Source organism: Perna viridis, chromosome 9, assembly GCF_037379345.1.
Source record: "Perna viridis isolate PV_CMFRI_1.1 ecotype Kerala chromosome 9, ASM3737934v1, whole genome shotgun sequence".
Lineage (NCBI taxonomy): Eukaryota > Metazoa > Mollusca > Bivalvia > Mytilida > Mytilidae > Perna > Perna viridis.
This window is the reverse complement of record NC_142453.1, coordinates 950,147-968,497: the sequence shown is the minus strand read 5'-3', so window position 1 is coordinate 968,497 and position 18,351 is coordinate 950,147. Positions and strand designations below refer to the sequence as shown.

Here is an 18,351-nt window from a genome sequence, read left to right as displayed (position 1 = left end):
TAAATAAACAGGTGTTATGTGACGGACCTTTACATTTTGATATTTGATTATTGTATATAAAGGATGATCTACACAACCTAACAAAAAGTATTGAATTACAGTTTGATACATAAAGATGTGATTACTTTTAGAACGATAAGAACGTCTGAAAAATGTTTTACTTTTGGGGAAAATGGTATTATTGAATCATAACTGAATTATAAATGTAAATACTTTTTTTTTGAAAACAAAAAGAAAATAAGAAAATTTCGTTTTTTTAAACAAATAAAACCAGTTTTTTTTAATCTTTTCACTGGAAATTAACCAAGCTTAAAGTTTAAATATAATGAGAACATTACAAACCGGCAAAGCAGATATGCCAATTTTTAAAATAACAGCATCGATGATCAGACCCTTTTTTTATCGTCTTGAATCTATTTAACGTAATAATTAGAAGAAAAAATGACTCCTAGGAATGTTCACAGAATGTTGTGTGACTACAAAAAAGAAAAGCAAACTTCCATATAACGCCATTTACAATCATATTCTAACTAAATAAGCTCGGATGTGCATTTGGTTAAAAAAGTGCAATATTATACAATATGTAAATATAATCTAATATCGTAAGAGTATTTGTTCTGCTGCTTATATAACATACTTATCTATTATCCGGTGTGAAGATAAAATTAAGTCTAAACATGCATACCTTATTTTATCAAAATTAACTCAGTTTCCAGCAATTACAAAAATAAGATTGTAAAATGAAAACTTTCTTACGCATACATACATTTGTATTTTTTTAAAGGGTGTCTGAACTCCTCACTTTTCCAAATAGTTTATAGTAAATTTAATTGCCATTACCTTTTTTCATCTGAAAGGATATAATGAGTAATCAAGGGAACCAAGGTTATAGCGGTAATCAAAAGAATGTAATCCAGGGACAAAGACCAGACATGGAAAACAGACATATACACAACAAAGAACATAAAGTAACTAAAATCATACATACAAAGTAACAAAAGCAATTGATCATGACACAAGAATCATTTATGATGTTTGAAAATCAAGCTATTCTTGATATGAAGAGTATGTTTTGTTTGGCGTCTGCCGATTAATGTTCATTCCTCATATATAATCTGGCAGATAAAGGTAACAATATATTTTTTTATTTCTACCGTACAGAATTTCTCAAAAATATTTTGTCCTAATTTGAAGTTAGATTCGCACTTGAGGTAATCCTCAGGAAACAGGTTAAAGTCAATATACAAGTTTTTTTTTTTTGTGTTACATAACGACATAAAATACAAAGTAGTTATAAAATTACAATAGGCACAACACATATACAACGGAATCCTAAGTATTTTGTGTCTAGAAAAAGTACAGTTATCATTAAAGTTCACGCTTCAATATAATATAATAATCACTCTTTTATGTCGATTCTATTTGAGTTATCTTTTGAATCAGAACAATTTTATGAGAGTCACTACAGGTAACTTTTCAACAGGTATTTGTTTGTCTGTATAATTTGTAAGCGCATGTAATGAACACAAAACATGGATATAAGAAATGATAAAAAAAAGAAAGTGAAAAAAATCGTATTTGTATAGCAAAAGCTGAATTTGTAAATTGAATTTAAGGATAAACATGGCTCAATAAATTTTCAGGTAATGATGAAAACATAACAAACAAAATACAGCAATCAACAGAAAAGAATAATAAAACACACACACGTTTACTGCAAATTCGGACTCCACCAAACAGCATTAAATACCAAGAGCATAGATAAAGTGCGTTGAATTTGAAAAAGTAATCAAGGGAACCCAGGTAATAGCATTAATCAAAAGAAAGTAATCCATGGACAAAGACCAGACATGGAAAACAGACATACACAACAAAGAACATAAAGTAACTAAAATCGTACATACAAAGTAACAAAAGTAAATGAGCAACTCGGACTCCACTGAAAACTGGGAGCATGGACCAGATGCACCGATAGGGTAAGCGTCATCTGCTTTTCTAGAAACACCCGCCGAGTTGCTCATAAAAAATCAAGTCCGGGGTAGACAAACGAGGGAAGGAAAACTATGACCCGTTGATTAAATCAGTTTTCATGGTGCTGATGGATACACCATAACGATCCACGAGTTCGTAATAAAACGTCTGTAGTGATGACTTCAATCTCGTAGCAATATAATCCAGTTCCAGAAGCCTATGTGTTGGAGTTCTAGCGCGATATAAAAAGTCTGCGTAGTTTCGGTAAGCTCCGGCATAACGTATGAGTTATGATATGAACACTCCATCTGCAGGTGCTGAAGGGATGGTGCCACCGATGAAAGGAAAGTTGACAATTCTGAATGAAAAGTTATCACGTTTGTCGTAAAGTGTGGTCAATAGTTTTCCTTTACCATCGATTTCGAGGTCAAGATATGAGGCTGACCTTACAGTGTCTGTAGTATCCTTTATCTAAAGTTCTTATGGGTAGATGCGATGTATCAAATCCCCGAAATAAGGATTGTTTAAAGATTATACGTCATTTAGCGGAAACTGAGATTAAAGGACCTAGCCAAACGATATTCATCTTTCAGATCAAATCAGCTGTAAAGACAGCCTCATAAGAGTGACGGAATAGGTCAGCAAGTAAAGGAGCACAATTTGTTCACATTGGAATGCCGACCGTTTGTTGAAAAACACGTCCATCATACTGGACAAATATGTTGTCGATTAAAAATCTCAGCATTTTCTAAACATTTTTCTCTATATATTTGGAAGATGATTTGGAATTATTTCTTACAAAGTATGGGGAATCTCTACCAAGAACTATGTATATGTATCTAGGTGTACCATCTTTTTTTAGAAAAAACAACAATGTATAATGTTTTAAGTCGGGATTTTAACTGAGTATGGGGAGTAGAAGTATATAGTGTTGAAATTTTGCAGACAAAAACAACGTTGAAGTCATGAATACAAAAGTTTATGGTCGTCATCATGAACTTGTGGATCGTTACGGTGTATCCATCAGGGCCATGAAAACTGATTTGTTCATGTCATAGCTTTCCTTTCCTCTTTCGTCTACTCCGGACTTTTATATGAGCAACTCGGTGGGTGTTTCTAGAAAAGCAGAGGACGCTTACCCTACCGGTGCACCTGGTCCATGCTCCCAGTTTTTAGTGGAGTTCATAATAGAAGTATAGTCGAGTTTTCAATGTTAGTAACGACAGTGACTTGTAATAAACTGTGCGTGTAAAATAAATATGTTACCATATATTTTTGAAAAAAAAACGTAATCCTCTTGTATTTGCAAACGGTATTATGAATGCATTTGATAAACGATATTTCTACTTTTTTGTGTTTTTCTTTTCTTTTTTTTTTGTGTTACGTTTTATTATTATTACTATTATTATTATTATTATTATTATTATTATTTGTTTTCCTTATATTATCTCATATTCTAATTTTGCTTAGTATAAAAAGAGAATCAACAAGGATATGCCAATAGAACTATAAAGTATAGATCACAACGTTAGCAATCATGCTTTTTGTCAACTATTTGTTATCACTGTCCTGTATTTTTATTGCAATTCAAGTCACAATACAACAGGATGGTCAAGAGCTAGCACCCGATGATAAAACTGCAGGTAAGAATTTGCTTAACTAATTTGGACTAAATTTAGTTTGATACGTATTATATTTTGCTTTTGTTCTACTTTGTTTAAATGTTTGTATTTTTTATCTTTATTTAATTGCACCTTCTTATTTTTATTTTTGCTTTTGTTATTTTATTTTTACCTTACAATTGACGACATTTAAAAATGACAGGCATATTACGAATGATATTTCCTCGTAAATAAATCTATAATGCGAATATTATCAGTTGATATACATGAAACTGTATAATTATTATAAATTAATACCTATAATGGTTATTTGAATTGAAATGTTATTTTTTTTTAATGAGCACTTAAAAAAATAATGTTCCTTATTCGGATAAATTATAATAAGTGGCACGTTCATTTGTCCAAACAGTGTTTATCATATGTATTCTGGAGCCAAATACCTAAGTTGTTTTTGTTTTTGTTTTTGTTTTTTTTTTTGTTTTTTTTTGTTTTTTGTTTTTTTTTTCTTAAAAAAGTAATGTATTTATCTTTGTTTTCCATGACCCAATTCATAAAACAAGTGTGCATTGATTTCAGACAGAGAAGGGACAAGATGAAATTTTGGATTTTTCCCGAATGAACTATTTTCATTGATTCCACAAATATATAGTTTCTGGCCAAATTTTAACTGATCTCATATTAAATACTTTGGTATCAATGCATGAATTAATGTTCTGACTAAACTTTATTCTTCCCAAGCCATCCATTTCCCAATTTGCATTGTCCGTCATTCCAATTGCTATGAAACGCTTCACCGACGACATGGAAAACAACTGAGCATTTGTAAAAGCAACAGCTAGTCTGTTTTTTTTTTTACTTTCATTAAATTCCGTTATTAAATCTCTTCAAATTCCAGAATGTACATCAAGTGATGTTTTTCTTCCTTTATAATCTTGAAAATTATTGATTGGATTTTCTAAAAACAGTATAAATTTGTCCAATGATCGTTGATTAATGTCATGTTTAAATAATGATCGTAATATTCCGGCTCTTTTTTCGTTTGCATATATCTTATTATTCAGTCAAAACTCGAGCCTACTGGCTTGAAACCCATTTTCTAGACTGAAATGCGAAATATTCCACGGACAAAGACCAGACGCAAAAAAAAGACAAACAAAACAATGAAGATAAACTTACTTTCGGCAATTTACAACAGCAGTTTTGTTTACTTTTGTCGATTGGATTCCAACAAGTTAAGCAGTAAAGAAGAAACTTTATGCCAAGGTTTGAAAAACTGTACAAAGAATATGTTCATTATTTGGTTTGGTTCATTATCCTTACAGTATTAAATCCCCTTCCTTAATAATGACATCACATGTACAGCTTACTTGAAAGCAGCAATGTGTGCTGTTTGAAATTATGGAATTTATATCTATGTATTCAATTGTTTCAGCTATTGCGAAAATTCAGGCGGCCTTGCCAAATGCATTAGAATCTGTAGCAGCTCTAAAGCCAATAAATTTTAAATCTGCATCATTCACAATGTAAGTTTTTATATTACATATGTTACATTCACAATGTAAGTTTTTATATTACATATGTTAACATAAGGAAACAATTTACCACTTAGTGCTGCTGTAAAAGGAAGAGCGGGGTATTTTGAATCAGGAAACATCGACTAAAATAAGAACAGACATAAAAGAATTCATAACATGAAATAATTAAAAGGAATACATACAATGACTTAAACATAATTTGACAACCTTGACGCCTTTTAAAAAAAGTGGTTGTATCAGGTACAGAACCAACTCTTCATTTCTAAATGGATCCGCCAATTTGTGTACACATGTCATATTTTGAATGAGTAAGCAAAGGAAACAAAATCATGGTGGTAATCAAAGGAATGTAATTCAGGGACAAAGACCAGACATGGAAAACAGACCCACACAACAAAGAGCATACAGAAACAATTAAAATCATACATACAAAGTAACAAAAGCGAATGAGCAAGTCGGACTCCACTAAACACTGGGAGCATAGACCAGGTGGTAAGCGTCCTCTGCTTTTCTACAAACACCCGAATGTTATGATTCATTTTTTCTACTGTTGTTTTGTATCTTTAAGTTCAAACCGTAAAATGCAATGATTTTAATAAAAATAGTTTGATGTATTACTGAAAACAAAACAAAATACAGTCCTCGAACCGATCCGCGCAACGATTTGACAGATCGATGACAGTTGACTGATTAATCGCTGGCAGATCGATGACCGATGATCGGTGACCGATCTAATCACAGTCCTGTTATGTAAAATGACGTAAGATATGTTTGAAATAAAAGAAATGTAACATAAAAAGTATAACTTGATGTTACATATTACATTATATAAATATGTGTTAAATTGACAAAAAAAAGACAACAAAAACCGTAAAATACAGTGACTTCTCTGTGATGACGTTATGCGATCACCGGTGTAATTGATCGGTTTGACAGACCGATGACTGTCCGGAAACTGATCGTCGATCGATGACCTATCACACTTGTTGTTACACGGATCGGTTCAGGTACTGTAAGTCGGCAAATAACGACACCCACATAATCGACAATACAGTACACATAACATAATGTTTTCTAAGTGCTGAAATTAATTTTATCGTGCTAATATTTACACTTATTGAAATTACATACTATAAATTTGTCTCTACTTAAATCTTTCCAGGTTAAAGGTTTTAGAGATGAGAGACTACGCAGAGTTTTTGTTTCGCGCTAGAATTCTAACAAATAGGCTTCTAGATCAGGATTATGTTGCTACAAGATTGAAGTCATCACTACAAAAATGTTATGGCCGTCATCATGAACTCGTGGATCGTTACGGTGCGTCCATCTGCGCCATGAAAACTAATTTGTTAAACGTGTCATGATTTTCCATTCCTCTTTCGTCTACCCAGGACTTAACTTTTTATTAGTAACTCGTACGAGATTGAAGTCATCACTACAGACGTTTTATTACGAACTCGTGGATCGTTATGGTGTATCCATCAGCACCATGAAAACTGATTTAATCAACGGGTCATAGTTTTCCTTCCCTCGTTTGTCTACCCCGGACTTGATTTTTTATGAGCAACTCGGCGGGTGTTTCTAGAAAAGCAGAGTACGCTTACCCTACCGGTGCACCTGGTCCATGATCCCAGTTTTTAGTGGAGTCCGAGTTGTTCATTTCGTTTTGTTACTTTGTATGTATGATTTTTGTTACCCCATGGTCTTTGTTGTCAATGTCTGTTTCCTATGTCTGGTCTTCATTCTTTTGATTACCGCTATAACCTTGGTTCCCTTGATTACTCTTTTATGTTGTATTAAGGTTACAGCTTAGACAATTATTACTGTAGTTTTGACATGTGATTTTGATTGTGCGAATGATGTATGTTTTTTTTTTTTCTGTATCCGTATCTTTATCGTAGTCTTTGTCCCTTGAGTTTAGAATTGAATATGCATGTAATGTGGTCTCCTTAAACATTTAAATTTAAATTTCCTTGCAGAAACCCATTCGTTATAACGCAATCTCCAATCATTACAATAACAGAGACGGACAGTTATTATTTTATAACGTTGAGTAAAATGGGGGTCAGAATAAGAGGAACGTGGATTTTCTTCCCAATGTGAGTATACATTTGCATTTGAATATGTATGATTCCCATTTCAGTGTATATCATTCACATGTTTTACAAAACAAAGTAATAAGTAGATTTGGTATAGAAACATAAATGATAAACTGATGGATATATTTTCAAGTCATGTACGTTGTTTGAGTCACATTTTGTTTTAATTGTTAGACATTTCTTACATTAAGTGGGCAGATTCCTGCTACTGTACAAAAATAACTACTTAAGAAAAGGCACATTTAGGTTGTATTCTATACCATGTATACCTTATACCTAATACATTTCAGAATTTCGGGTTCATTTACAGCCACAGCAAAGAATGTTCGAGTATACATTAGATACAGTGAGTATTATGCGCCATCCTTATTAATGTTTCGTTTTCATTTTGCAATAGTTCTCGTATGTAGGAGTCAATCGTTGTTTGCGTATGTTTACATTTCCTTTCGGTGTCTTATTCATGTGCCCATATAGATGATTACCTTTAAAGAATGGCCGCCATTTTGTCTGTTTAATAAATAACATGATGATAGTTTGTCTAGAATTTTGTTAACGATTTAGTTTATTTTACATGCATTACAAGTAAATTAATTAAGTATGATGTTGCACATCTTTCGCCTAAATCTGTACATTTACCTTGTCAAAATTAATATTTTCTATACATGGCCAAGGTTATGAAAAACAATCGTGACCATCGTGTAGAACCTACCTACATATATGAAGGACACTACGCATGATATGTTTTAGCCTGACAGTCAGATCTCAAACGTTTTACCATTGATGTGACAGCCCAATATACAAGCATTCCAAAAATTGCTGTTGTGATTGCTATAAGGTAGTTTGTTGACAGATGAGCCAATCATTATGTCAAAGAGCAACCAAAGGAACCAAGGTTATAGCGGCACACAAAAGAATGCAATCCAGGGACAAAGACCAGACATGGAAAACAGACATACACAACAAAGAACATAAAGTAACTAAAATCTTACATACAAAGTAATAAAAGTAAATGAGCAACTCGGACTCCACTAAAAACTGGGAGCATGGACCAGGTGCACCGGTAGGGTAAGCGTCCTCAAAACTGACATCGTCTTAACCTCAATATCTTTTATTTCGTTGCCAAACACTATAGCAAGACAGGCAGAGGTTACAATAGGAATTGGAATGGGATAGAGTATTGACTGTCTATTTGTTGGCGACCTGGAGGAACAAATGCTCTCTATGTATATAAGTCCCGTACCAGATCTTTACAAAAGATACATAGACGATGTCTTCTGGGGTGTCTTCTAATAAGGAACATGACTTTTTTTTCTTCCAATTTAGCCATCAAATATACCTTCAACATAACATCATTATGAGAGAATTTCATTCCTTGACATTAATAGTAAAATCTAAGATGTTGAACTTCAGTTATTTACCAAACCATGGGTGTAAATTCTTACTTCAATTATCAGTCAAAAGTGGCTATCGGAACAAAGCACTTGATGGAGCGACTACGTCAGTTTTCCAAGTAAAAAACATCTGAGTTTATGGAAAAGAGCGTGAGAAATATCATGGACCGTATTATCCTCACATTGTTGCAATCTAAAATATCCTGATTCGCTAATTTAAATTCATAAATCTTAGAGACGAATAAATATCTTCAGTAGCCATCGACTTGCTTCCAATTACTGCCTTTAAAACGGAAATATTCTGACAGCTCACATTGTTACGAGTTCATTCAAGAATGCCAACAGACCCAGTTTTCCGGCCTTTGTCCTTGTATTGCCATTTGTTATACGGACTTTTCTTTTGATTATTGCTTTAGTGCACCAGTTTGGTAACCCCTTTTAATCCCGTATTTAGATCGCAATCATATGCTTGTAACGTCTTTACTTGTAAGTTTCAAAAACAGGAATAAAAATAGTCGCGGTGTTTTTTTTTTTTTTTTTTTTTTTTTTTTTTTCAGTGTAAGATAAAAACACGTACAATTATAAATGGTCTATTATAATTAGGCTTAAAGTTTGAGTATTCAAATATATATAAGCTGTTTGATTCCTTTGACAGATAGAAACTTTTATTTTGGCAATGGTTGTGATCCATCTAAGAAATCGAAGTCATTTAATGACTCAAATTAATATTTGTGTGCTAGTACTGATTTTGTCTCTGTTTAATTTTTTTACAGTTTTTCGTGATAGTAATTATAAACAAAAGAAATCAGTACTTTTTTACTAGCTACTGCTTTCATATAGTCTTTTTCTTTAAAATGCTAGAGAAGTCATTCTGACAACAAATTTATTGTTTTGCGACTTCATATACAATTAAAACGTCTGCAAAAGTACAAAGTAAAGCACACAGCCCTAATCGTTATAGTTTCAAATAAAAATATGTTGACTGATTTGCCACTGCCTATTGATTGGAAAGTGATTCAGTCTATCTGACGTTTAGTCTATGTCTATGTCTCTTTATAATATACCATGCAGTTCTAACCGCCATAAACTTGTGTCATAAGAATCCGTTTTTAAGGACATATTAACCTAAGAATCTTACGGTAAGTGAAAAGTCTATATTGCATGTATTAACGCATACAGAATGTGTAATAAAATATTTTTAAAAGCGAATAAAGTTTGGGAAAGTAAAAGACAAAAAAAACAACTAGTTTTAAAGTCATTGCAAGTGAGGAAAATGCTGAGAAAATATATTAGGCACAACAAAATTCAATTATACTGTTTCTGCGAGTCTTGTTTCATCGAAGTACTGTTGTTGTCTTGCGTGCTGTAATAGGTTGCTTTGACGTAATGCGTAAAAGTTGAATATCGCAAAATATTGACTCAAGGTATTTGATTGCAGAAATATTACAAATGAATATCGGCGAGTGTTATGACGTTGAAATTAAAGCGAGAGGATATTTTTGCCCTAATTAACCTATACCATTTAGAAAACGTTTTTTCTCTATGTTTCCATAGCAATATTTTTGCCGCTTGACAAACGGCAACTTTCATGGTGAAAATTCTACCAAACGACTTTCTATGACGTCATCAATGGAGTCTGGAAAACAATTTTGATCGACAAGGTTTTATAAAAAGCGATACACAATAACACAACAACTAACCGAATGCATCATATTATTTGTTTGTATCAGATGGTACATGATGTGATAGCGCAAATATCTAGCAATCCAAGACGTAGATCGAATGATCAAATTATAGAAAATCTATATTTTGTATCGTTACGGGAAAGAAGAAACAATTAAACCCCACCAAAATGTTTGGGTTTTACTGTCATTATACAAGTAGACACTTTTTTCTTTGTGGTTCAGTAGAAATCTTTTAAATGTTAATTTGATTGACTGTTTTACAGAAAAGAGTATACAAAAGGTTGTCTACTGTTCAGTCGATCTTGGCAATATTTCTGTGACCTTCACACCTGACAACAGTAATCAGTCTACGTTTGGAATAACTAAAACTCAATCAAATTTCCTGGACAGATTAAAAAACAGATTAAGGAGAGAAGTAAGTATACAAATGTGTATTGTAATGGATGCTATCTTTTTGTCAAAACAAAATATTCCTATACATGTTACAAACACAAAACGTTTTTGCTTTCAATATTTTTGTTAATGGAATATTTAGTTTTTCATATTCGGTTGAGACTTTTTTGTCTTAACATTTTTTTTTCAATTCTAGTACAATGTATATATTTTTTACGATACAAAATCACAAAAAAACCACATAGATATACTTTGAACTTTTGCATTGTTGCATTAAACTGATCTGTAATTGTTTATAACACAGCTGGAAAACGAGAACTATTTTTTTTTTGCACCACTGATCTTTATATCTTACTTTAAGGAACTACGTCAGAAATCTATAAGTCTAAAACAGAGGTCACCGAACTTGATTTCGAGAAAATTGGGCCGCAAGAAAGGCATTTTTTTGTATTTTTGTAAGAATTCTGTATGAAATATTCAGTATTTTGTATAGTATGAGAAAGCTAGGCGATGCATTTTTTTTATAGAGGCATATAAAAACAGTTAATTGTCATTCTCCCATATCCTCAAACGATATTTTGGTGGTCAACTTTTCTTGTAAAATTGACAAAAATCTAAAATGTCCTTTACATTAGTATAGAACATTTTTCCCGCCAATTACTTTATTGGAATATTGCTTTTTACATTTATCATCTCAATTTTGTTGTCAAAAATTCTCACAAAATATCTTGAACACATTGTTTTATAATATTACATGTATTAGTTAATTGATAATATATATGTCCGTACAATTTCGCAAAATGAACGAAAAGGATGATCCATGTTATAGGCATAATCAACCTCAAAATACAAAGTGTCATCCCATTGACCGACCATCCTTTACACCAAGGGTATACAATGTAATTACATTTACCAACTATCATGTACACTGACAATACACATTGTATTACATTTACCAACTATCGTGTACACTGACAATACACATTATAATAACATTTACCAACCATCGAGTACACTAAACATGCTAAAGGCCCATATTGCAATAACATTTACCAATTATCGTGTACTTTAAGATACATATTGTAATAACATTTACCAACTATCGTATACACTTAAGATACATGTTGTCATTACAATCACCAACCATCGTTTTCACTAAAAATACACAATGTAAAAACACTGAACCACAATACATCTAATATATGCATTGGCATAACACTGACCAACCATTGTGTTCACATTAGATACACATTGTCCAAACATTGACCCAAAAACATGTTCACAATAAGAGGCTATCCATGAGTAAACCATGCAAAACCGTCCGAAAGTGATATTAGCAATTAGATATAAACTTTAGTGCATTTGGTAGGACCCCATGAGAAACTTCTAATTGCAGAATATGTTTTTCGAAAAATTAAAGATGGCAAAGATATAGCTGTCATTTTATTTAAAGGAAATTCCCTTGAAAAAAGATGGGGTATGAAAAAGAAGATCTAAAGTTAGGTCTTAAGCCTATAATTACCTTTTTCTAAATAAATGTGTTTCAGCTAAGTGTGTATAACTCTATAAAACATAACCCATACATAGGTTGTTATAATGACTTTAAAAAAATATGTAACCTTGAATTTTGGCCAAAACATTTAGCAAATTGTCATTTCAATGCCTGTATTCCCTAAAATTAACACTTTCACAAGCTGACCTGTTTATATCCAATAAGATGCACCCTTAAATAGTAACTAGACATGCACCAGATATGACAATAAAAGCATACTTTAAAGTAGCCAAGAATTGGTGGAAGAGTGAAAATGAGAAAACGGCAGTTTTCTACCTTCTGTGTTTGTGCTTGTTTCTTTTTCGTTGTTTTTTTAGCTCTAAGGATAACAGAAATATTGGAGAAAGTAACACATGTTAATATAAACCCACATAAATTTTGAGTAGTATCAAAATATGGTGAATGCCCTAAAACCCTCAATCTGTCTGTGCGTCCATCTACCTTTTTTATACCATGTCAACCATTTTTCTCTTAAACTTATTTTTTTTAAGATAGACTTTTGATATTTAGCATGTTGGTAGATACAACCTGCAGATGATGTGTTGAAAATTGACCTTGAACTAGGTAAAAATTTGTGTTCAATGTGGCTGTTTCTAATGTAACAAATTGTGTAAACTGTAAATATGACAATTCTTCTATCTATTGACATATACAAATAGCTGTAGCCTTTTGATATGTGGAATGTGGGTAGATGATCAAAAGCATGTAGCTTTCCAGAGTTGATAACAATGTTTTTCCTCCCATTATTTTGTGCAATACTTGTAATGCATCAATCATGAACCATGGCAGGATTTGTATCATTCTCTTGCTAATCACACAACAATGAATCACTTGGATAAACGTATTTAAGCTTCTTTACCTTGAACAGAAAGAACAAGGTCTTTATATTTTTTTTATATAAAATAGATTTACTCTACAGGCACATTGTGTACTGGTATTAATCAATTAAAAGAGGGCGTATTATAAAACCCATGTTTAAGACATACACACAACTACATTTGATAGTTTCATACCTCATTACATGTACTAAGCATTTGGTTCTTTGATTAGATATATATGCACATTTACACGTATGTATACATCAAATATTACAAGCATATGCATTCTATATTGTAGAGACTGTATTTGTATACATGTATATCAGATTTATTGACATACATGTAGGCTGATTCATGTGGCCCATCCCTCTTACAAAATTCTAACTTTATATTTTGTATGTCAAGACCTTAAAAATATTTAGAAATAATTCAAATAAATAATCAAGCATATCTGTTATTTATCATTGCTGTGAATATACATGTACACATGTACTGGTTATTTTTATCAACATTTTTCTTGAGGAAAAAATTAGGTATGGGTCTTTTCCCTATTGCATACCTCTGGATCTACTAATATTAAGCATAATAGTATATACCAAAAAAAACAATACTCCATTGCTGCTAAACATGCCTATAGAGGTCAAATCCTAAACAGATGGGGCAAATAAAGTTTTGTCAGTAGCAACCACATATACATGTATCCATATGGGTGCAGGTTCAACGGGTTTGAAACCTAATGATGTTACTCCCTAATGTATAGTTAAATAAAGAGTTTTGCAGAGCAGAGCATAATACAACTACAATATGTTAAACTCTCTTCACTTTGGGCAATTTTAGACACAATGGCAGTTTATTAAACAAAGCGACGTAAAGCTCAACTGGTTTTGGCGCAATATTGCACAAAATTTGACGTTCAATTTAGATTGAAGGAAGCTTAAAATAAGGGTGATAAAAACAATTCCCTACAACCCATAATTATAAGAGATGTCTGAAATTTGATTTTTATGAGGAAATCTGACAAAAAAAAGCATTACAAAAGAAATAAAAAAATCTTTTATGTGGCCCCACTTGGGACCCAATAACCTGTAAATGATAAAATCAATGTAAATTTTTCAAAATTGAATAAACAATAAGCGTTATAAACCTTATATATTTTAAACTTTTTTCATTTTATTTATTTTATTATTTTTGAACTTATACACGTATTGAGCATGTTGGATATGCTTGTTTCAACCATTGTCTTTTTGGGTATGTGTCGTGATCATTTATTGTAAATGTGTAAGTACAATAAAATATTTGTATTTGAACAACAAAACTAAAAGTAACTTACCTAATAATCAGTAATATATCCTTAACTTTTCCCATTTTCCTTCGATTAGTTCATCTTTTATACACAAACCGTGTGTTATTGTCCCCGCTTACGTGTTCAATGATGAATGTGCAAATATACTTGCTTGTATGACATGTAGAATAACGCAATGATTTGCAAGTCCTTTTCTATCATTACAGTTAAATATGACGCTTTCTTCGATGTTCCTTCAGAAACTCATTGTAATCCAGTGAGGTAAAACAAGGAAAAAGTGTGATGTCCATTTATACACACATGAAATAACCTACAAGTGATATACTGTTACTGAAAATCGAAAATATATCAACAAGTCTTTCTCCTTTACTGAAAAGCATTTATAAAATGATCGGTACTTTGTATACTAAGGGATGTACATCCCGACGAACAATTTGCGATGTATCCATTTTCTGTAATTCGGAATATAAGGACACATTCCACTTCATGTCAGTAGGTACTTATGAATAAGTCTTTTTAACCTAAAAAATACGCAATTTTTATTGGGTAAAGGGGAATGAAAGTCTTCCAGTGCACTGGACTACATCATACAAAGGCTAACTCGTCCCATACATGTGAGTTCTCAGAAATTTGTTTTCAGTGCGTTTTATACGTCATTTTGTGTTTAATTGATTCGAAATCAATTATTTCTGTACTTCTGATATTAAATTTGAATGGGTTTATTTTTACATATTGCATTATTGCTCAATAAATCGCTTAAAAATTGTCCAATTTTCACCAAAAATACATCAATTTTACATGTTGAAAAAAAGTATGAAAATATGAAATGCCCAGCATGAAACTTTATAGCATATAAACATAATACAGTTTCAACTTTTCGATTACAACAATGATAATTTTAAGTGTTATTTTAGCCTGTATAGGCTTTTTGATTAGCAATGGCAAGTTGTATGAAAGTTGTCTGTTATTTTCGGAAACATGGCACACAGCCAATTTCTACATAAGGCTAAATGAGTGACTATTTTCCACTTCTATGAATATAAGTTTATTAACTGCACATAAAATGTTGTCATTTCACATACCAAAGCAAATAACTGATGAATGCGGTCCAAATATTACCATGAAATCCGGCACATCATTAACGAAATGCCCCTAATACCTAAAAACGGCTGTTACTAAAATTGAAAAAAAATGTCTGGTCATTATCATATGCATTTTTGGGAATCTTATATGACCTTCTTTAATTTCTAATATAAAATTTATGGCAGTGCAAAAATAACTTTCAAACGATTTTTACCAGTTTTGCATGGTTTTCTCATAGACAGACTTTTAAATACATATTGTCTTAACATTGATCAAGCATCGTCTTTATATAGAATGCACATAGTCCTACAATTGACCTTCATTCATGTTAACATTGACCTACTATTATGCTCACATTGGATACACCTTCACCTAATATTGACCAACCATCCAGTACACAGATTGTCAGAGCATTGACCCAGCAAATTGTCCGCATTAGAAACACATTGTGCTTTTATTGACCCATCAACGTGTTCACATTAGATACACCTTGTCCAAACATTGACCTACCATCATGTTTACATTAGATACACATTGTCATGACATCGATCCACCATCATATTTACATTAAATAACACATTGTAATGATATTAACCCACCATCATATTTAAATTAGATAACACATTGTAATGGCATTAACTCACCATCATGTGCACATAAAATACATATTGTCCTAACATTTACCCGCCATTGTGTTCAAATTTTTACACATTGCCGTAACACTGACCCACCATGTTCTCATTAGAAACGCATTGTCATAGCATTGAACAACCATGGTGTTTCTATTAGATACACATTGTCCTATTATTGAACGACCATCGTGTTCATATAAGAAACAATTTGTTCTAACTTTGACCCACCATCGTGTTCACAATAGATACACATTGTCCTAACAATGGCTGACCTTCATGTTCATACTAGATATACATTGTCATAACATTTACAACCGTCATTTTCGCTTAAAACATGAAATTCATTGTTAATTCATGATACATTTTAGCATTTTGAGAACCAAAGATACACAATTGGAATTTCATTGTCAGCTAGATCGCTTAAGAACACGTCACCTATGGTGTTAATGAAGATACACATTGGTCTAACATTCATAAATGTTGTCTTCGCTTGAAAAAAATTGTTATCGTCGTACTAATTCATGATATGCTTTGGCATGACACGACAATTCTGATAACATAAGAAGCACAACTGCATTACATGTGCAATCATAATGTTAACGATGCATATTTGAATAACATGAACAATATCGTGTTAACTGAAGATGCACATTTCCATTTCATTGAAAAAAAAAACGTATTAACTTTAGAGACGCATTTATGTCACGTACCTACTACATTTTCCTCTTCCGAACTGTTTTGTTTTGTTACTTCTTGATATGATCAGATGGCGAATAGAGTTTGGACGATAAAAGGATATTAAATACATGAAATAGACTAGATATTTAGTGTTGTTATAATGCAGATGCATGTAAATTTCAAATACTTCATAGAGTGCCTAAGGTATAATGGTCCTTTCATTTCACATTGCAGATATGCAGACAAATGAGACAAGTGTTCAACGGATTACTTTAAAAAAAGTAAGTAATCACAATTATGCATTTTATGCATTGAACACCCACGTTATGTATAGCGTTTTGTCCGATCATTCGTTAAAAATTTGAATATCTGACAGACTTTACAAAAGAGCTTAAATTGCTTGCCATTAAATGATGGCAAGTAAGGTAAATTCTATTTGGTAATTTGTTTGTTTGTTTGTTTGTTTGTTTGTTTGTTTTTGTTTTTGTTTTTGTTTTTTTGTTTTTTTTTAGGGGGGAGGTTGTTTGCTTTTGTTTTGTTTTGTCTTTGTATCTGTTTTTTTCCATCAACACATTCCACGCCATTCTGTTTTGACATATAATTCATAAGACTTTGGAGTTTCATAATTTGTCACCGATTCTAATAAAACTTTATCGTATTGAGGCATTTATGTTTATCATGAACAATACACTAAATAATAATCGAGCAACACAGACTTAAAACTGGGAGTATGCACCAGGATGAGGGCCTTCTGCATATGTATTTAACTGCTTTAATGATGTTAAATATTTGTATAAACAAAAGATTGAAACTATTTCATACTGAACAATCATATCTCGAAGTTGAAATAACCACAATATAACAATCAACGAGTTCAATATATCGTCCGTAGAATTTTCGAATTGGTGTCACGTCTGTATATATAGATAGCGTAATTGTAAACAAAATCTGCACAGTTGATTTGGGTTGGTATACTGACTCTGTTGCAATTTAATGCAATTAACGAAGAGTGCTAACGTTTTAAAATAACATTATTGTTCATATGGGGCATTCTGACATATCGTTTCTCTGTTTCAAAACATGATATTGAATAAAATTGTTTTCATAAAAGTGATTATGATGATATAACCAAAACAACCTTATTATTTAAAATTTGTTTGTTTGTTTGTTTGTTTAATTTATTTATTTTGTAGATAATGGACCTTATGACCTTTATTCGGGGAAAATAAAACTCGTTTACTAAATGATTTAATTTGTTTAGTTGTTCTTGTTAGCAAGTAGCGACTATTCTGACTTCTTAAGACGCCATCATTGCCTTAAAGACAGGCTTTCTTGCCAATGTTACGAAACAAAAGTCCCATACGTAAACAAATGTTTTATTTCCGATATCCATATCTTCTTGAAAGATATTATAGTGTGTTTACCATTGAATTATTGATTATTAATTTTAGTCGCTAAGAGCTCAGATAAACCTTAAAGACCGAGATATATAAACACCAAATACAAGGGAAACTTTTAAATTACTGCACAAGAAAGTAAAATTTATAAATTAAGAATCAAAATCGTTTCGTTTGTCATTGTTTGGTACT

The 18,351-nt window shown here is 31.9% G+C and overlaps 1 protein-coding gene across 1 annotated transcript; it reads left to right on the top strand.

Annotated features, from left to right (window-relative positions):
• The first annotated feature begins 3,405 nt into the window (after window positions 1–3,405).
• Window positions 3,406–17,996, top strand: LOC148606031 (uncharacterized). Its single transcript, XM_088546459.1, has 7 exons — window positions 3,406–3,614; window positions 5,026–5,116; window positions 7,108–7,227; window positions 7,518–7,573; window positions 10,567–10,718; window positions 16,997–17,043; window positions 17,956–17,996. Exons 1-6 carry the CDS (start codon window positions 3,509–3,511, stop codon window positions 17,036–17,038), a joined length of 567 nt encoding a protein of 188 aa, XP_088402585.1. The 5' UTR covers window positions 3,406–3,508; the 3' UTR covers window positions 17,039–17,043; window positions 17,956–17,996.
• The last annotated feature ends 355 nt before the right edge of the window (window positions 17,997–18,351 follow it).

Coding starts and splice junctions, on each gene's coding strand:
- LOC148606031 (XM_088546459.1), top strand. CDS start 3,509: ATGCTTTTTGTCAACTATTTGTTATCACTGTCCTGTATTTTTATTGCA. Junction 7,228..7,517: donor ACGTGGATTTTCTTCCCAAT/GTGAGTATACAT, acceptor AATACATTTCAG/AATTTCGGGTTCATTTACAG. Junction 7,574..10,566: donor TCGAGTATACATTAGATACA/GTGAGTATTATG, acceptor ACTGTTTTACAG/AAAAGAGTATACAAAAGGTT.